This window comes from Schistocerca gregaria, chromosome X (genome assembly GCF_023897955.1).
Source record: "Schistocerca gregaria isolate iqSchGreg1 chromosome X, iqSchGreg1.2, whole genome shotgun sequence".
Lineage (NCBI taxonomy): Eukaryota > Metazoa > Arthropoda > Insecta > Orthoptera > Acrididae > Schistocerca > Schistocerca gregaria.
In genome coordinates, this window is record NC_064931.1 from 642,145,260 (window position 1) to 642,165,610 (window position 20,351).

Below are 20,351 nucleotides of genomic sequence, written 5' to 3' on the forward strand. Positions count from 1 at the left end.
ACAAAGAATACATTTTCAAAATTCCGAAACGAGTCATTGGAATTATATCTGGTGTCAGTCCTAGATCATCATGCAGAGACCTCTTTAAGAAACTTGGTATTCTAACTACTTCTTCTGAGTACATATACTCATTTATGTTCTTTGCTATTTCCAACATGTCTCTTTTTATACAAAATTTTGCAAAACATGATTATAATATCAGAACCAAAAACAAACTGTATAAGGACTATAAAAGCTTAACATCAGTACAAAAAGGAGTCAAATTCATGGGAACTCATATATTCAATAACTTACCAGAGCATATCAAAGGTCCTGTAAGTGATAAAGATCAGTTTCGGAGTGAATTAAAGAACTTACTGTTGATTAACTCCTTCTACTCCATCGATGAATATCATCACAAGGATTATAGCTCATAACTCTGTCTGCATTAGAATTGCACAACATCCATATATATATATATATATATATATATATATATATATATATATATATATATATATATATATATATATATAACCTTTGCCTCTATCCACATCCCAGACACCTCTCAAAGGGATCCATGGAAAAAAGTATAAATGTAATGTAAGTCCTTAATCTTCTATTAGTAATAATATAAACATAATATGTGCTTAGTTTTGTTGTAAATTTCACTACTCAATCGTACCCAATATGGTCGTATGTGGGGTGCCGTGATTCATCCCACCACAAAGTCCGTTACATCCATGTAGTATTCCAAAGATAAACTTTAAGGAGGCCGCTCATCTATGGAAACAGCAGAAGTTCACGAATGAGGGGTGGGTTTGGATGTTTGACAGTTGTGTGTGGTGCATCGTGATACTGTGAAGCGTTGCGATTAATGTGATGATTGTGTGTTTTGTATCGTAAAATTAACATTTTGTTTGCTTTTTGTATATAACGTGAAGATGTTGTCACCGGAAGAGGGAACAATAAATCCAGGTCCTTTTTCTTCGGCCTCAGACACAAGTGTGCCAGTTATAGTACAAAGAGAGGACGCCCCGTTGATAAGCAGGAGGAAATTTTTCTGGAAATGGCCAAGCGCAGCAAATCCGTTCTCCAAGAACAGCAATAACAATAATAATAATAATAACAACAACAATGGCAGAACTTTAGGAACATTTGCAGGAGTCTTCAGTCCTGTGGCTTTGTCTATGTTCAGTGCACTGCTCTTCCTTCGAGTGGGTAAGAAATGATAATTATTAATGTTTCTTATAAGCCTTTAGGTTTTGAACGTATTTCTCGATATTAAAACCTTTTACTTTCCTTTGATCTACCACTAAAAATCCTAAAATGTCTTTGAGCACTGAAAATAATTATGCCAGGTGGCAATACTGTTCTTTGAGCTGTCAGGATGAGCAGGTGTTCTGTTCGTCAGTTGTCTCCTCTCTTTTCTTACTAGTTTTCTTTCTAATTAGCTGTCAATGAGAGAAACCTGCTACATTGAAAATCTGAGAATCTCAATCACTTTTTATGTTGAGTCTATTTTAAGAAAATTTTTGTGTTGATAGTTTTATCTGTCTTGTAATTAAATTTGTTTTCAGTTTCCTTAGTGTCAAATTGATCCGTTTACATTGTAGTACAAATGTAGTGAGGGTTTCTCATTGTAATAAAATGAGATGTTTGAACTCTTCTTTCAGAGTTTTTTAAATAATAGTTTTTTATTTTATTAACAGGTTTCATTGTTGGAAATGCTGGCTTGACAGAGACAATATTACAGTTTGTCATAGCGTATGGAATACTGCTATTTACAGTTGCATCTGTGTGTGCTGTGTCAACAAATGGGGCTGTTGAAGGAGGTGGAGCATATTGTATCCTTTAGTCTTTGCTGTATTTCTGTCCAAAACCCACAATTATTAAAAATTTGAATGTTTAGATGCTTTTGTTTCTTTGTATTAAATTTATCATATAAACGTAATGGTATTTATAATAGTTATCATACAAGAAAAGATGAAAAAGAATATGAAATATCTTCAGAGCATCATGTTTTGGTCTGCCTGTGGTACAGTGTTGCTGAAGTGCACCGTTTAATCGCCCTGCAATAATCACTTAACGCAGCAATACTTACTTTTCTTTTATACTTTTTCCAAAGCAGTGAAATGTCCATGTGAAAGCACCATATTGCAGCCGTCCATAAGAGTGGATCAGTCTCTCAGAAATGCTTTGTTATCCTGTGTTGAAGTTTTCCACAAAACCATTTGAAAGATTCTTATAGGATTGTCTTGCTATTTTTTTCATTGTCCTCTTGCAGTTATTTGAACTGAGTGTCTTCAAATGGTTCTTTGGTCTATTGGCCAGTGAACAGACTTGCTTTCAGGTTTTTGTAACTTATTTGGAGGATCTTTAGATGTAAATAAGTGAATGCACAGCAATTTACATTTAAGACTTTTGCAAAATTCTTCATAATCTGCTACTTTTAGTGACTTAAGCAAAGATTTGGTTAACTGTGTCAGAGTTTTGTGCACAATTTATTTATTTTTCCCTTCCCTTCTTTCCTTACCAGTAGTTAATGAGTCTCTCTTCATCCAAATCTTCTGCAAATAGTGTTTGTCCCTAGCACAGCTGTGTCACTAACACAGGAAACAACAGTACTTGATGTAGCTGCATTGGAGTCATAATGTCCACAGACATTCCACTTATATCTTGCGTAGTCCCTTCCTGTCGTGATGTTTATTATATTTGAATATATTTACTTTATGTTGGTAGCATGTACCTCATGAAGGAAGGAAAATTGTTTCCATTGTGCAAAAGTACTGTTTTTTAAGACACATCTTCGAAGTTGCCATTCATTATGCCTGTGCATCACATTCAGTGCATTCATCTGACTATATATGTCTTTGCAGTAGCTGGGATAACCTTCAGTTTAAAGAATTGCTTCAATTCTTTAGTCTTATTATGAAATGTGAACATTTTGAAGGAATCATATAGGTACTTCCACTGTTTTAAATGTGACTCCGAACATTCTCCTTTCTTTTTCCACTCCTCTTGGGTGTCATCTTGTGGTTTAAAGAGGGCATGCTTGGAGGGCAGTATTCTTCCTTCGAACTGGGTGATTTTTTCCATCTTCAATTGAGTATTCATTAGAGCTAACAAAAACTGTTTCTGGAGGTGCAAGAACAGGAAATTCTTGATGTGGTGCAGAGTGAAGTGCAGAGCGTATATAATACTATGTACAATTTTTGGTTGTGTTGTTCATGGAGATGCAGAAGTAACAGCCATTAGCGTGATTTGTGGGCTCCCTCCAAATCATCGGCAGTACAAATTCCATAAAACTTTTTTTACACCCATTAATAGGTTGGACGTGGACAACACACTGTTCAGGACACATGTGATGTCCATCTATTCCCTGGTATCATACATTACAAAAAAAAGGCATTTTTTTTATAGATGGCATAATTGAATACTTAATCTAAGCAAATGACACTTCGCCACTAATATGGCAACCATTACCTTCATGCGTTAGTCTACATCTAAAATTCCCCACAATTACTTCTGTTACTAAATTAACATGCCACAGGATGTGTGCTACCTTCCTACTCAGCCACTCTCCCTTTATGCCATAAAGTTCTTTTCTCTACAATTCAGTTCTTACCACCTAATTAATAATCCAATCAATCTACCAAATCTGCACTTTTTTTGTTACATCACATTCCAAAAACTACTGTTCTCTCATCTATACTGCTTATTGTCCACGATTCACTCCCATGTAAAACAACACTATAGACAAATACTTTCAGAAAAGGCTTGGCCCCACTTAAATTTACTGTCTCATTTACTAATGCATTGCCCGATTTAATTCTGCTACATGACATTACCAATGTTTTACTGTAGCAATTTTCGCCATATTTCCTCCATTAATTCCATTCAACTGATCATCCATGTCCTTTGTCTTCTTTGACAGAACTACAATGCGTTCAGCAAACCCAAATGCTTATTAAACATTTTGTTTTATTCCTTCTCCTTGAATTTATTTCCGGTTTTCCAAAGTTTTGTAGTTTCCTGACTGTTTGTTTAATGCACGGTTTGAATAATGTTTGGGATAGCAATGTACCATGTCTCTGAAGTACTGCCTCCTTTTCATGCCCTCCGTTTCTTGCTACAGTAGTCTGGGTTGTGTAAAAGTTGTAGGTTACTATTTAGTGCAAGTAGTTATCTCTACCCCATTTAGCATCCAAAGAAGTGTGTCCCAGTCAATATTATTAAAAGCTATGTCCAAATCAGCAAATGCTATAAATGTAGGTTTGTCTTTCTTTGACCTGGCTTCTAATACTAGTCATAGGGTGAGTTTTGCCTTGTGTGTTCCTACATCTCTAAGGAACGTAAGTTAACCTCCTGCCTGGTCGGCATCAATCAATCGTGACATTCTTCTGTAGATAATCTGTGTTAATATTTTGCAACCATGGCTAAACTGTTGATTTAGTAATGCTGTCACATGTAGGCAAAGCCCAAGGATCTTAATATTTTTGAGGGAATGTCATCCACTTCATTTGCCTTTCAGAGCTCTGTCAAATTCTTGTCACAGTGTTGTATCTCCTATCCCATCTTCATGTACTTTTTCATCCCTTTCCATGATATTGACATCAAGTGTGTTTTCTTTATATAGCCCATCAGTATATACTCTACACATTTCAACTTTCCCTTCTTAGTACTGGCTTGCTATCTGATCTGACGTTCATACATCTGCTTCTCTTTTCTCCAAAGGTTTAATTTTCATATTTATGTCATCTGTATGCCCTTTCCTTCTTTTTAATTTTGCACTTTTAGTCAGTATAATTTTTCAGAATTCTGTATTCCTTTTACCTTCTTAATTTGATATATTTTTACAAACCTTTCATTAATTAAATTTAATTATCTTGCATGTTATCCAAGAAGCCCTACTGGCTCTTGTCTTTTCTGTGTTGTTGTTTCTCTGCTACCTTCACTCTTTTGTCTCTCAAAGTTACTTTTTTTGCTGTAATTATTTCCCACATTGTGGTATGAAGTTAATGATCACCAAAACTTGCTCCACTGCCCTCTATTCAATGCCAGATCACTTAGCATTGGAATGAATGAATGTGACGCTGTCGATGGTGATTGCGCATAACAGTGTAAACGTGATTTTACAGTGGACAGCCAGGAAAGTGAATGTCATAACAGGAGCAACATGGACAAGCATGTGCAAAGCGTATGAGACTTTTTCCTCGTGATTTACTTTTGAGGTGGTGAATGACTGCAAGCAGTTGCATGTTAGTAAAATTTTTGTTCATCTATTTCGCATAACATTCCAAGGAAATGAATAGCTGGGGAAAATTTTTGTACTGTGTTTCTTTTCACAGGAACAGAAGGAATTGCAGATGAAAACACATCCAAGTTACAGTGAAATATAAGTGTTTCGTTAACATTTTCTGATACTTATCATCACAGTGATGAAAGTAGTACTTGGTGTAAGATCTACCCACAAATGTTAAATCAGCAAATGGACAAGCTAAAATAAACAAAAGGCAAAGAAGTTGAACAGTGAACTTTAAGATAAAAGTGATTCTCTTTGTGTTCTTAGACTGCTTTGGTATCATCCACAGAGAACTCGGACCTTAAGGCCCGACTGCTGTTTGCGAGCTCTACAAAGACATGATGGATTGCCTATTTAATAGCAGGGCATGTACAACCTGATCATTATTGAAGCAAAAAGTGATTTCCACTGTATTAGAGCATGTGAGCATTTGTCTTAATGATTGTTAACCATTTTCTTACAAAGCCTACACATGCCACAGGAGTAAAAGTTTTTATGCCTAGTAGCTCCAAAGATGATGAAGTGACTGAAATAATTTATGATGAGATAATATATTATTCAGATTACGAATTATATATAATATTATTATAAGAGGGTTGTATACATGGAAGAGACCTGGACACACCAGAAAGTTTCCAATGGATTATATAATGATAAAATGCGGATTTTTAAACCAGATTTCAAAACATTTCTTGGGGCAGATGTGGACTCTGATCATATTTCATTGGTTATTAACTGCAGATTATAACTAAAGAAATTGCAGAAATGTAGGAAAATAAGAAGATGGAATGTAGATTGGATTGAAAGGACCAGAGGCTGTAGAATTTCAAGGGGAGTGGTAGCCATTGATTGACAGAAATGGAGAAGAAATAGAGTAGAAGAGAACTGGGTATACAGAACGAGATTTTCACCCTGCAGTGGAGTGTGTGCTGATATGAAACTTCCTGACAGATTAAAACTGTGTGCCGGGCCGAGACTCGAACTTGGGACCTTTGCCTTTCGCGGGCAAGTGCTCTACCAACTTAGCTACCCAAGCACGACTCACGCCCCATCCTCACAAGGTTCATATCAATGCACACTCCGCTGCAGAGTAAAAATCTCATTCTGGCTACATCCCCCAGGCTCCATGTCTCCGCAATATCCTTTCTTTCAGGAGTGCTAGTTCTGCAAGGTTTGCAGGAGAGCTTCTGTAGAGTTTGGAAGGTAGGAGACGAGGTACTGGCAGATGTAAAGCTGTGAGGATGGGGCGTGCGTCATGCATGGGTAGCTCAGTGGTAGAGCACTTCCCCGCGAAAGGCAAAGGTCCCAAGTTCGAGTCTCGGCCCGGCACATGGCTTTAATCTGCCAGGAAGTTTCTGAACTGGGTATCTTTGAAAGGTGAAACAGTGAAGGAAGCAGAGGAACAAACAGGTGGCAATGCAAGACTGAGTAGAAATCCGTGTCTAACACACAAGATATGGAATTCAGCTAACAAAAGGAGGAAATATAAAAATACAGCAAATAGAGCAGGCAAAAGGAATATAGTTTTTTTAAAAAAGAGAGAGAGAGAGAGAGAGAGAGAGAGAGAGAGATTGGCAAAAAGTGGCAAATGGCTAGAGGGCAAATACAAGGGTGTAGAAGCATGCACGGCTGTTGGGAAGCTACATACTACCTATAGAAACTTTATTAAATGTTTGGAGAAAATAGTGTGTTTACTGGAACAGCATTACAACAGATAGGGCATTATTTGGTGCTGTTACTTGTGTAGAATGCACATGACACTCGTCTTACTAAGTTTCTCTCTGCATTGTAAGGGCCTGTTGAGCGACCTCCAACTAGCAGTATTACTCCTAAATTTGTTCCAAGTGTGTGTTATGGATTTCATGTTTGGGTATTGCAAAATTTTACATTTCTGGACATTTAGAGCAAGTTGGCAATCTATGCACCACTTTCAGATCTTTTAAGATCTGACTGAATATTTATGCAGCTTCTTTTACATAACACTTCATTATAGATGACTGCATCACCTGCAAAAAGCCTGATTTTGCTATTACTATTGTCTGCGATGTCATTAATGTATTTCACAGCTAACAATGAGTTGTGGCTGTTCTGATCCCACTTTGTCTATGGTGAAAATTATCCTTTGTTGATCCACAGTCCAGTGAACAATTAGTGCTCTCATTGCAAATATATTCACATGCTAAGAGCAGTGAGAATGGACATCTGGCTGGTCACTTCGAATAATACAATCCTTATGAATCCTTAGACACACTGCTTTCAACATCAGTTAATTTTCCAGTGACATAATGTAGTAAACTCTTAACTCAAATGCTTTTAAATCATTTTGAGTTATAGCCATTGCCCATCACTGGATGAACCTCCTGCCCCAATTTAGGTTGGAAATTGTTATCCGAGGAAGCTACACATAAAAAAATACCATCAGATATTGTTACCATAGTTTATGAATAACAGTAGAGTGAATGTTAAATGAAGCAGGTGGTTAAAAAATGTATCACTCCACTAGAGACATCATGCAGTGAACATCTCATCTAGTCTTGGCCTCAGTTCGGTTATCAGGAGTGTTTACATATTTCTTTAACTATGCCATATCTAGTTGAAACCATTCATGGATGATTGTATCATTTAGAGCTACTAAATTCTTATGATTTGTATTCTACATTTCAGCCATAATTCAAAATAGTCCCAGAAATTTTTGATTAAAATAAGCTGATTTAACAGACCAGTCAAGATGTGATAGTGTGCCTGAGTGTTTGTAAGACCAGGAACAATTGCATGCAGGCCTGTGAACATGGCTGTAGTCATCTTGGAAGACAAGAGGGTCCACATCTTACTCATCGTGGAGTGTAATATGTGTAACACTTGATCACCACAAATGTTTAAATAAAATAAATATTGGTTTGTGATCACAGTACCTGAAAGAGTGGACCGATGTTGTAGTACAAAGTGGAGGAACTGAAGCTCCTGGTGCTAGGGATCTATATAATCCACTGCAAGGATGACCTTACTGGAAATATGAACAGGGCCAAAAGAGGGATGACTTTGTCTCTCATACCATTGTGGAGTGAAGAGTACTACCCTGTGGTCCAGTGCAGGTGCGTGTTTTTGTTTAAATACTCACTGGTGACAGAGAACCTCACAGCCTTTAGAACAGGAAGGGAAAAAACTGCATAAAAAAGAGGTGGCATAGGTGACTACAGACAACACCTGGGAACATTGCACAGACAATGGCTGCTGAATGCCAGCCAGAATCCACTATTCTGTCATTACCTTGCAACCATGGGGACGGTGGGCCCCGGATACATTAATTCTGGTTCATCTAACTATTCTTTCTCTATTTAGGAGTCTCAGTTGGTACTGTCTGATGCTCATAATACTGCGCATGGACATGGTCAAAACCAATACAGCATGAATGGTCAACCAATGCTTGGTCTGAACTTAAGAAACAAGTAATATGAGTTTAATGTAATCAGCCAACCTCATGTTCCTGTGTTATTATTTTCTTCTTCTTCTTCTTCTTCTTCTGTTATCCTTATTTTAGAACATTTGAGAAAATTTATGGTATTTTACAGCTTCTGTCTCTGTCTGTTCTTCTCTCCAGTTAGTAATATTGCTCTCCATCTCAGTTCTTCTGGTAAATGACGATTTGATTTCATGTGACAGTTAATTGTAATACTCTCTGACATAAAGTTGTCTGCTTTGTTAAAATGAGGGTCAGGAATTTTCTTGTGCCTTGAGATGACTGGGTGTTTGTGTTGTCCTCATCATTTCATCATCATTCATGCACATGGAAAAATTGGACTGAAAAAAGGTGGGGAATTTGTACGGGTGCTGATAACCATGAAGTTGATCACCCCACAATCCAAACTTCATCGTCATTGTTAAAATGAAGCACATAGATTATAGCATCATGGTTTGTATGTTGTTGCTTTGTTATCCTGAGTCATAGCAGTTTTTCATAAAGGTATTAACTGTTATTAAGGATTATTGAAATTTCTATCTGTAAACAGCACAAGGACTTCACTGGAGGTACTGGAGGCAGCCTTCACCAGACTGTCATTACATAAATGGCTATTTCTATTGTCTTTAGGACACAAATGTGAAATTACATAGTTTTTAGTAAGTTGTCCAGTACTATCATAAAAAATAGTCACCTTATTAACCAATATTTAGATGAAAGTTCTTTGATTGTACACTATTTAGTGGTCTTGTTTGTTAATTCCATCACAAATGTGCAGTCATAAAGTAAGCAGGAAGAGTTTGCAGGTTAAGTATTTTTATTTATTTATTTCATGTAATCAGTTGTCTGTAAATGATTATTTCGTGTTTGATGTGATAAATGAGATAGTGTGTGATGCAGGGATAGTAGAGTGAACCAAATCATATTGCTCAGTAATACATTCTTGCTCAAATAATTAAAGGCCAAGTTTTCTTCTTAACAGAAATTAAGTTATGATCAGCAGGACACTGGGACCAGAATTTGGAGGTGCTATTGGCACTCTAATGTTCTTTGCAAACATTGTTAGCAGTGCCCTTTACATTACTGGTTGTGCAGAGGGATTGGTTGAAATATTTGGTCCTTCAGGTAAGTGCCCAAATTCCAGTTCTATTCCCTTTTTATTCTGTGTTGTACCTGCCAGTAAAGGCACACAATATTATTCTTTACTAATAGATAAAAAGACTGATGACTTAACAAGAAATATATTGATTATTCATTGTGAAGGTCAGCATCCTGATGACTACTGGCACAGGATATGTATCTGTGTCTACAAAAGACACATTATAAAGTTTGTGATACCCTTGTGCCAAGGGTTTACAGCCACCATAAAAAGGACATCATCTGCAGGGCAAAATCTAAAAGTGGAGCAGCATTTGCAGTGTCAGTGTCTGGGAATCATAGTGTTGAATTACAATTCCTAAGACTCATCTCCCCCCAGTCCCCTTGAGCCAGTTGTCGTAAGAAGCTATCAATAACTTCATATCACAGTCCCACACACTTCCTACACTGGGAGGATTTTAATGTTTATCATTAGTTACAGGGCACTACTACCCATCTACCTGTGGGATCAAGGTATCGACAGACTTTTGCATGCTATGATTTAGATCTTCCAAACATGGGGCAGAACTTGCACTTCAGCACCGCAGTGGGACCATTCTCTGCCATTGATCTTTCATTATGCTTCCCTGACCTCCTATGAATTAGATAATTGAACCCTGAGTATTTTTTGTGAACACTGAGTATTTTTCATCATCACACATGTGGTGTACAAATGCTAATTTTGGTAGGACTCAAGAAAATAAATTTGTGTGACTACCACCTATGTATCCATAAGGATTATGCCCTTGAATGAAGGTGTTGCTAGGTGAGCCTCTCCATCAGATGGTTTTCTTGGTGCTGACCTCGGTTGGATCTGGTTTACGACTGGGCCTCGAGTTTTCACCTCTGGAATTTTATCTAACTTTGCATTAAATAAACACATGGTCCCCATTGTTGGGTTTGACCTGCCACCAATTTTCAAAACTTACCACAGGTGCAGATAGTGCAGGGAAGGTCACCCAGGGTATGTGCCCATTGTGACAGGGGCAAGGGGACTCTGACCAATGGATTACTGGCCAGGTAGCTGTTGTTGAGGTCGGGTGGCACCCATGGGGAGAGCAGATGAAGTTATCTTCTGCTGGTGGTCATATGGCCCCAACACTCTCTATGAAAGGAGAGAGGACAGTCCTCTTTCAGTACAGGGAGGTACGACCCAAAATGTTTCCTTCCCTTGTGATGCAGTGGGAGAAACATAGGGCTAAACGGGAAGCAGAGCAATACTGATAACACCTCCTTCCAAGGGAGAAGCAGCAGCAGAAGTCCAATAACGAGGCTTCCCCGCCATCCTGGGTGGCTTTGTCCCCTCCTGCTTGCTCAGTCAGACCCAGTTTTTATGGATGTCACCCCATCCTTGTCAGTGATGACCACTGACCCAGTGACATGACCTACCCTCAGCTTCTTTATGTCTGATCTGGACCCTCGCCTCATGATAATCCAGTGGAATTGCAATGGATATTTCTGTCACCTACTAGAAATACAACAGGTTGTTTCCTCTTCATCTGTGTTCTTTCTTGCTCTTCAAGAAACACACTTCCACGATGACCACTGGTCAATGTTTCATGGTTATTGGTTATTCTGTCAGAACCATGCCGGCCCTGAAATAGCATCTGGAGGGGACTGCACTTTGTCTTCCACTGGTGTCATTAGTGACTGGATCCCCATTTGTACCAACCTTGAAGCAAAAGTGGTATGAGTGTGAACGACCCCAACATTCAACATTTGCAATGTCTCCCTCCCTCCAGGTAGGCCACTTCTTTGTGTTCAACTGCCTACCTTAATACAGCAACTCCTGACCTCATATCTCCTCCTAGGGGACTTCAATGCACATTACCCCCTGTGTGTGTGTGCCACTTCGACAGGTAGGGGTCTTCTAACTAACCAACTTATTACAGACTTTGATTTGTGTCTCCTCAATGTGATGGTTGTCACACCCATTTCATTGCCACTCATGGCATGCTCTCATCTAAGTCCTTGAAGGAAATGTCCTCCCAGTAGAAGTTAGTTATGGTGTATAGGTGTTCATATTCTGAGGAAAGAAAAAAAATGAATGCCTACATCCTGTTGACATGGTGACCAATCATCCAAAAGTCACTGCTGTCACCTCATTCTGCCTAACTCAGTTTTTTTCCAAACCAGTTCTACCATTGCTCCTACTCTGTTGGTTCCTGCAACACCATCTTTGCAAACCATTTCCCATACCTGGGCAGAGAAGCAGCTTTCTAATTCGGTGTCTACCAGTAACAGGCCTCCCTCTTAGGGCCACTGTTCATTGACATTGTCCCATCTTAACTGGGACATGACTAGTCTTCCTGGCCCCTTCACACCTTTAGGCCACCCTCAACATGGTGATCCAATGGATTCATAATTTATACTGCTGTAACCTGCTGGAACTGCAACAACTAATTTCTTCTTATTCTGCAGTCTGTATTGCCCTACAAGAAGCTTACTTCACTGATGACCATTCCCCAAAGCCTTATGGTTACCATGCGTTCCGTTGGAATTTTTCTGGCTGCAGGAGGGCAATTTGTTGGATCTGTGCATTGGCTCACACAGATGTTGTTAGTGACTGAATTACTCTCCTTACCAAGCTGTTAGCAATAACATTGTGAGTGCAGATTATTCCAGTGCTCACCATTTGTAACATTTGTATATCTCTAGGCTGTGCACTGACTTCTCTTGAAACGACCACCTTAATCAAACAGCTCTTCCCTGCTTTACTGCTTGGGGATTTTAGTGCTCACCACCCACTGTGAGGAAGTAATAATTTTTATGGTAGGGGTCAACTGATCAAACAGCTTCTTTCTGATATCGATCTATGCCTCCTTGACTATTCCTACCCACTTCAGTGCCACTCTTGACACCATTTTGGCTATTGTTGTTACGATCTATTCCCCAATCTCGGTGGTGATCCTTGTGACAGTGACTGCTTCCCAATGACCCTGACCCTTTCTTGTCACCACTTGACTGAGTGTTTACCATGATGGGCTCTTTGAAGAGCCAAGTAGCAATTATATACCTCTGCTGTCACTTTCACCCCTTCTCTGTCAGATTGCATCTGGGCAATCACCTGTGTGCCTCTGGTACTGCTATTCCTCTTTCTACAAGGTACACTCCACTGCCGGTCAGTCCTGTTATGGACCAAAGATTTTGCAGTAGCTGTTCTGGATTATCATAGTGTCCTGCAGTGTCTCAAGCAGCATCCTTAACATGCTGCCCTTCTCACTTGTAAGTGACTTTGTGCTAAGTCTATCAGAAGGAATGCTGGGTGCACTATGTCTCCTCCTTGGGAACGTATGCCTTTCCTTCCCATGTGTGGGCTAAGCTCCATAGTCTTCCGGGGCATTAAATGATCAACCTTTCAGGGTTGTCTTTGTACTGAGGCTTTGGCTTTTGCTGAACACCTTGTGACCCACTTTGTGATATTGTCAGTGACCTCTACTTACCCAGCTACCTTTCTAACACACAAAGGACAATTTGAAGAAATTCCTGCATGTTTCACCTCCTGCCAAGCTGATTTATATAATGAACCTTTCACTGACCAGGAACTGCTTCATATTCTTGTCTCATCTCGTGATACAATCCTAGGCCCCAATTCAATTCATAATTAGATGGTCCAACATCTGAATGTTTCTCAAAGGTTACAGTTTCTCAGGGTCTGAACTGTATTTGCCTTGAAGATGTCTTCCCCCCGAAATGGCGAGATAGTATCATTTTCCTAATCTTTAAGCCAGCTTCCAACCAATTAGCCTCTCCAATATTCTTTGCAAATGGCTTGGAAGGATGATTGTTCACTGCTTATGCAGGACCTTTTGTCCCCCTATCAGTGTGGTTTCTGGGAGAAACAATCTTTAACAGACTATCTGGTTAGGTTGGATACAGCAGTCTGACAGGCTTTTTCTAAATGCTAACACCTCATTGCAGTCTTTTTCGACCTATATAAGGCAAAATTACATTTTACTTATCTTCTATGACTGGTGCTTTCGAAGCTCCTTACTGATTTTTATTAGTCAGTTGTTATTCCACCAGGTGTTTCAGATTAAAGTTGGTACTTCACTCAGCTCTCCACAGGTTCAAGAGAATGGCATCACACAGGGCTCTGTGTTGATTGTCACACTATTCCTCATTTCCATCAATGGGTTAGTGACCTCTGTTGGGCTGCAGGTCACACCTGCACTGTATGTTGACGACTTTTGAATTTGGTACAGCTCCATCTTGGTAGCCTCATCTGAATGCCAGCTCCAAGGCTCCACATAAAGAGCCTGTGCTTGGACCCTGCCCATGCTTTCCAATTCCTGCCTACAAAAACATGGGTGATGCACTTCTGTCACCATAACATGGTCCATCCTGACCCAGAACTCTACTTGGGTTCACAGCACTGCATCTTTGATAAAATGGTAACTTGGCTACCCCATATTTATCAACTTAATCCTAGCTGTGTGTTGAAGCTTAAAATTATCTGCTTTCTAGCCCACACTCCTAGGGATGCAGATCATGCTAGTGTTCTTGGTATCTACTGGGCCCTGGTCTCTTTCCAACTAGACTACAGTTGTCAGGTTGGTGGCTTGGTGGCATCTTCAGCTTTTAAAGTGTTAGACCCAATCTGTCATTGCAGCATTCGATGGGACACTGGCACCTTCCGAACTGGTCCCCTAGACAGTCTCCTTGTTGAAGTGGGAATCTTACTGTTTCAGCTCCCATGGTACTAACTGTTACTTATGCAATCACCATGTACCTCTACATATGTATTCTACAAGCCACTGTATGGTGGGTGGCAGAGGGTGTGTCGTACCCATACTACATTTTGCACCACTGAGAAGTAGCTACCATTCATCACAACTACTTGAAATTTTGTCCAAGTCATCTTATATTTTCTTACAGTCACTTGACAATGACACTTTCCTGTACACCACAGCATCGTTAGCAAACATCCACAGATTGCTGCTCACACTGTCTGTCAGATCATTTACGTGTGTAGAGAATAAGAACAGTCCTATTGCGCTCCCCTGGGGCACTCCTGATGATACCCTTGTCTCTGATAATCACTCACTGCCAAGGACAACATATTAGGTTGTATTGCTTATGAAGTTTTTGAGCCAACCACATATCTGGGTACTGACTCCATATGCTTGTACCTTTGTTTGGAATCTGCCTGTTGCCCTTCATCCATGGTTCACAGGATAGCATGTAAGAAAAGGGCCAGCAGAGTTTCACACAAGCGATGCTTTCTAAATCTGTGCTAATATGTGGAGAAAAGCTTTTCTACCTCAAGGAAATTTATTATATTTGAACTGAGAATATGTTCAAGAATTCTATAGCACACCTACAGTTTCCTCATCCTCCAACTTACCACATTCTTTTTGCATACTAGAGGCACCAACCACCAGACACGTGCCTCGGGTGGAATTACTAGCTGGGATGCACCTCACTGCCCTCTACTGGGAACTTTACCTTACCTCTTTAGAATGTATTCACCTGTTTTCGAACACAACCCTCATTGGTTAGTAACCAGGCTATGAATTAGGACCAATCTATTCCATGCCCCTAAAGTTTCAGTTAATCCCATGACCTTTTGGTGCGTGTTCCTTTCAGTTCTATGAGCTTACCTGTTGTTACCATCATTTACACTGACAGCTTGTAAACTATGGCTAGGATGGAGTATGCTTTTACGTCTCCTGTCGGATAGGAACAACATTGGTTACTGGAAACATTCAGTGTTTCTGTGACAGAGCTGATAGCCATTAATAGAGCCCTGCACTTTATTAAACAAGCCTCCAAAGACTTCTTTGACCATGTTGTGATTTTCTGTGACTCAATAAGTTTCCAGGCCATTGAACATTCTTATTCTTTTCACCCTGTGATATCTGCTACTCATGACCTTCTCTCTGACTGCAGTCATATTGCCTCCTCAGTTATCTTTCTGTGGACCCCATGCCATGTCCATATCCCTGGGAATGAACTGGCCAACTGTTTGGCTAGAGAAGCAATTATTCACCCCACATTTGTTTTGGTGATCCCAGGTGCAGATCTGCAAGTGTAAATAAGGTCTCTTCTCAGAGATGGAAAAACATATGGTGTACTACTGCCCCCTCTAATGAACTCATCTCTGTCAAGGAGATCACAGCTGCTTGGCACCACTCCTTTAGTTCCTCCCAGAAGCAGTTCACTGTCCTGTGTCACCTCTACACTGGTTGCACTAGGCTCACCCATAGTTTTGGTTTATGTAATGAGCCACCCCACATCACAGATGCAGAGTCTTACAAGCAATGCAGAGTCTTACAAGCAGTCACTCCTTCTGGGTCTTCATGCTAACCATGGTCTTCCAAATTAGTTTTTTCTAATATTAGCAACCATTTATGGACAGCTGAACTGGTTCTCCAATTTATCCGTTAAAGTGGTTTTTATTTGTATATTAAAGATTTATACTACCTTCAGGATGGGGCGGTTGGGGTTGGGACTTCTACCCCTGCATACAGGTTCTGGGGGATCCTTGGCTCCTACCTCCTGTGCCAACTGCCACTTTCGTCCCTCTTTTACTCAATTTTTATTGCTTTTAGATGCAGTTTCTCTTTTTGTGCTGCACCCTGTTTCCATTTTCTGTTGAATAGTGGGTTCCCTTTAATGCCTTGGCTATGATGGATCAGCGATAGGATGGCTGTGGACGGAACGTCTCCCATTCCATGCAGAGCTCCGCAGACCTGCTGTCTTACCTATTTCTCATCTTGTTTTTCTTGTTAATGGTCCAGCTGATGTCCATTACATTTTTAGCCTTTTCACTTTTACATTTCTGAATCTCCAGACTAGAATGCATTCTTTGCTCTGTAACTGTTTTCGTCCTTATTTGGACTGGTGGGGGGTTGGATGCGGGTGGAGTTTTGATCACCATGTATGAGCCTTAGGAGACCCCTCGTCTGCTCTGACTGATGTACCTGCTTGATGAATATAATTCTCCATAAATTATTTCTCCTCTTTGCCATCGATGTTGCCTTTAATACCTTGATTTTACTGCTTCTACATACTTTCATTATCTGAACACATCACTAACTCTAGATAAACTACCCCTGGACTGAGGGACTGATGACCTTGCTGTTTAGTCCCTGAACCCTCCATCAACCAACCAACTGGTCCTTTCTTCGCTAGCTTCTTAAGAGAAGTGTGTATTATTCTGCTGGGTATCAGTTCACACAGGAATTCTGGGAAATGAGCAGGCAGATACAGCAACCAAGGAGATCTACAAGGAACATAATGTAACAAAAGTGGTGTACCCCTGCAGTGTGTCATCTTTGTATAGAATCAAAGAGTTATACAACTGTGGGGTGAGGAGTGGCTGGTGATGTAGGATAATAGGCAGTGGTTGGTGAAGCCAGCTGTGATGCATCTCGTATGAGCTGCTAAGTTCTCTTGACATGTGCATAATTTGGGTATATTCCATTAATGCTTTCAGCTCTAAATTTTTTTAATTGCACAAATTTTGAGTAGTAATTTGTTTTATAGTCTACAATTACACCAGGAAAAATAGTAAAAAAATAGTTTTTTACTAAGTATATGAAAAAAGGACCCACATGATCATGTGGATTGGGGTTTATTAATAAAATATGTGCAGTATGCTTCACAAGTACACAGGACTATGAGTGACAGATGAATGGCATATTTATCTTGTCCTAAAATAATTACATACTTATTATTCATCTATGTGTCTCCTAGAATACAAATTAAAAAAAAGTTAGAGGTTGTCATTAAAAATCATTCTTACTTATGTAATATACTAAGAGAATATTGCTTCTGTGTGTGATACTGCTTGAAACATTATTATTCATTCATGTGTAAACTAGAACATAAATTTAAGTTATTAATTAATGCCATTGGAAAGCAATACTTGAAAGATCACTAATAATAACAAAAAAGAATGAGATCACATTACTTCTGCCTGTGAAATTGCTTGAAACAATCTTTATACTTCAAAAGACATTAATATGCATTGTACTTTTCACAACAAATTTTCAATTCAATTTATTGCTTGTAACACATAATTTTACATGCATGTGCGTTTTCAACTAAGTATAAAGTTTTTACAATTACAGTTTTCTTAGTTTACATTATTTCTTATTACATTGTAGTTCATGATAAATTCAAGTTACAAGGGCATTTTTGGATAAGCCACTGCTTGACTTGCTTCTTAAAATTATCCCCTGTCAATATCTTAACTTCATTAGGTAACAAGTTTTTAAAAACAGCTCCTTGGACATCTTCTGTTAACCATATGAGAATCTTTTCTATGCCTTGTTTCGCATTTGTGAATATCCATGTTTCTTTTTTGTTATCTTAGTGTCTTCTTTCACTAGCATTATAGTTTCTAGCATATACATGGCATAAACTGTGAGAATATTGTGTCTAATGAATAGGGATTTGCAAGAAGTTCCTGGTTTTTCTTTTTCTATGATCTTCAAGGCTCGCTTCTGCAGTATGAAAACTCGCCCCACAGTACCATTCCATAAGACAAGAAAAGATACAATGATCCATAATATACAGCCCTTAGGGATTCAGAATTAAGATATGGTAATAATCTTCTTAATACATATAGACTGGGTGTTTTTTTACAGACATGAAAGTCGATCATCTATGCATAAACCTAAGAATTTACAGCCTGTATAGGTTTTTGGTAGAATTTCATCAATCTCAGTATTTTGTGTTTGGACCACTTGGTTTAAAATGAATAATATTAGTTTTTTTCTATGTTTAATTTTAGATTCCCTCCTTCAATGTGAGCTCTTGCCTTTTCAATAAAGTTATGTATCTCTTTAACTAGGCTGGGCTCATTGTCTGCATACATAGTGATCTAGAGAAGTTGAGAAATCATTTACATAGCATATGAATAGGACTGGACCTAAAATAGAGCCCTGAAGATACCAAAATGTATATTTCTTGTACTTGACCTTCTCTTCTCCAGTATTTCTCCATTGGCGTACATAATCTCTGTGCACTGTTGTCTACCCTTTAAATAGGTTTCTAGCAATTGCATGAGTTTTACAGTGACACCACTCTGTAATTTTTGATAAGAGCACATCATGATGTACTCCTATCAAAAGCCCTTGAGAGGTCCAGGATTACTCCTGCGGCTTGGAATTTTTCATTTATTTTTTCAAGTACATTATGGACAAATGGCACTGCTGCTGTCGCGGTACTTCGACCTCTTCTGAAACCATGCTGGAAATCACTTGATTTGTCAACATTGTTGTAATGTTCCAAGATTTTTTAAATATTATTTTCCCTATCAGTTTGCTGAAAGCTGAGATTAGGGCAATGGATTTGTAGTTCTTTACACGCTTTATTTTCCCCTTTCTGTGTATTGGTTTCACTACAGACAGTTTCAACTTGTCAGGGAACACACTGTCCTCGAGAACATAGTTTATTAGGTGAACTAGTGGTTTCATTAGTTCATGTTTACATTTCTTCAATGGATATAGAGAAATTTCATCTAATCCTGCCGATTTTGTTTGTTTCTGAGGTTATTAATAAGCTGCAGACTGTCATATGTGTTTACTGTGGGTAGTGTACTGTTCTGTTTGTTACAGGACTCGAATGAGTGCTGTGTATCCTGTTTCATAGTGACATAATTTTCAACAGTATCTGTGAAGTAATTATTAAAAATATTGCTGACTAGAAGAGGATCAGAAATATCTTCATTATTCATACTTAACTGTACATTATTAATTTTAGTTTCTGTTTCATTGTTTCATTGTTTCTGATTTTATTTACAATTGACCAGCAAGTCTTTGAAATGTTATCTGTACCTCATATCTGTTGGCTGATTCTTTCTGATTTTAATCTCTTGACTTCTTTGCAGTACTTATATTTGTACTGCTTGTAGAGTTCTTTATATAATTTAGTTAGTCTGTCTGTGTAAGCTACACCTGTTTTTCATTTTTTCTTTCATATCTTTTGTTTTAAAATCTAATGGCACAGGTTTTGATTTTGAAGGTTGATTTTTCTGTATGCTCACTTTTTTTAATTGTATAGCTCTGTTTAAGTGCTCAGTCATAATTTCTGTGACCATGTTCTGTGTATTGTTGACTCCAAGGATAGTCATATGATTCCCATGATTCCTCGCTTAAACTGTGTAACAATGTTGTTTGCAGGCAATATTTGCCTGTGCTTGTACATTTTCTTGGTTTGAATTTGGTATTACGTTTTAGCTCCAGTGTTTGATCTAAATGATCTGAGAGGTGTGACCATTTATTATGTCTGTTGAGATGATACGGTCATAATTTGTGGTAACATGATCAATTGAACTACTATGTGTGTTAGGTATTGTGGTGTTCACTAGGCCAAGAAGATCTTTAACCTCATAAGACAGGATACAATCTGTAAAACGTTTGCTTCCCTGACCATCATGTAAAGTATTGATGTTCAGATCTCCCAATATGACAAGATTTACATTTCTACAGCCTGATATTAATTTACTTAAAACTCCATCAA

At 38.7% G+C, this 20,351-nt stretch overlaps 1 protein-coding gene across 1 annotated transcript in view; it reads left to right on the forward strand.

Annotated features, from left to right (window-relative positions):
* Window positions 1-600: 600 nt before the first annotated feature.
* LOC126298399 (solute carrier family 12 member 9) overlaps window positions 601-20,351 on the forward strand; it is a 131,672-nt gene continuing 111,921 nt past the window's right edge. The window contains exons 1-3 of the mRNA XM_049989712.1: window positions 601-1,200; window positions 1,692-1,826; window positions 9,732-9,866. Coding sequence (XP_049845669.1) covers window positions 924-1,200; window positions 1,692-1,826; window positions 9,732-9,866 — 547 coding nt within the window. The 5' untranslated portion in view covers window positions 601-923. The remainder of the gene's footprint in view (window positions 1,201-1,691; window positions 1,827-9,731; window positions 9,867-20,351) is intronic.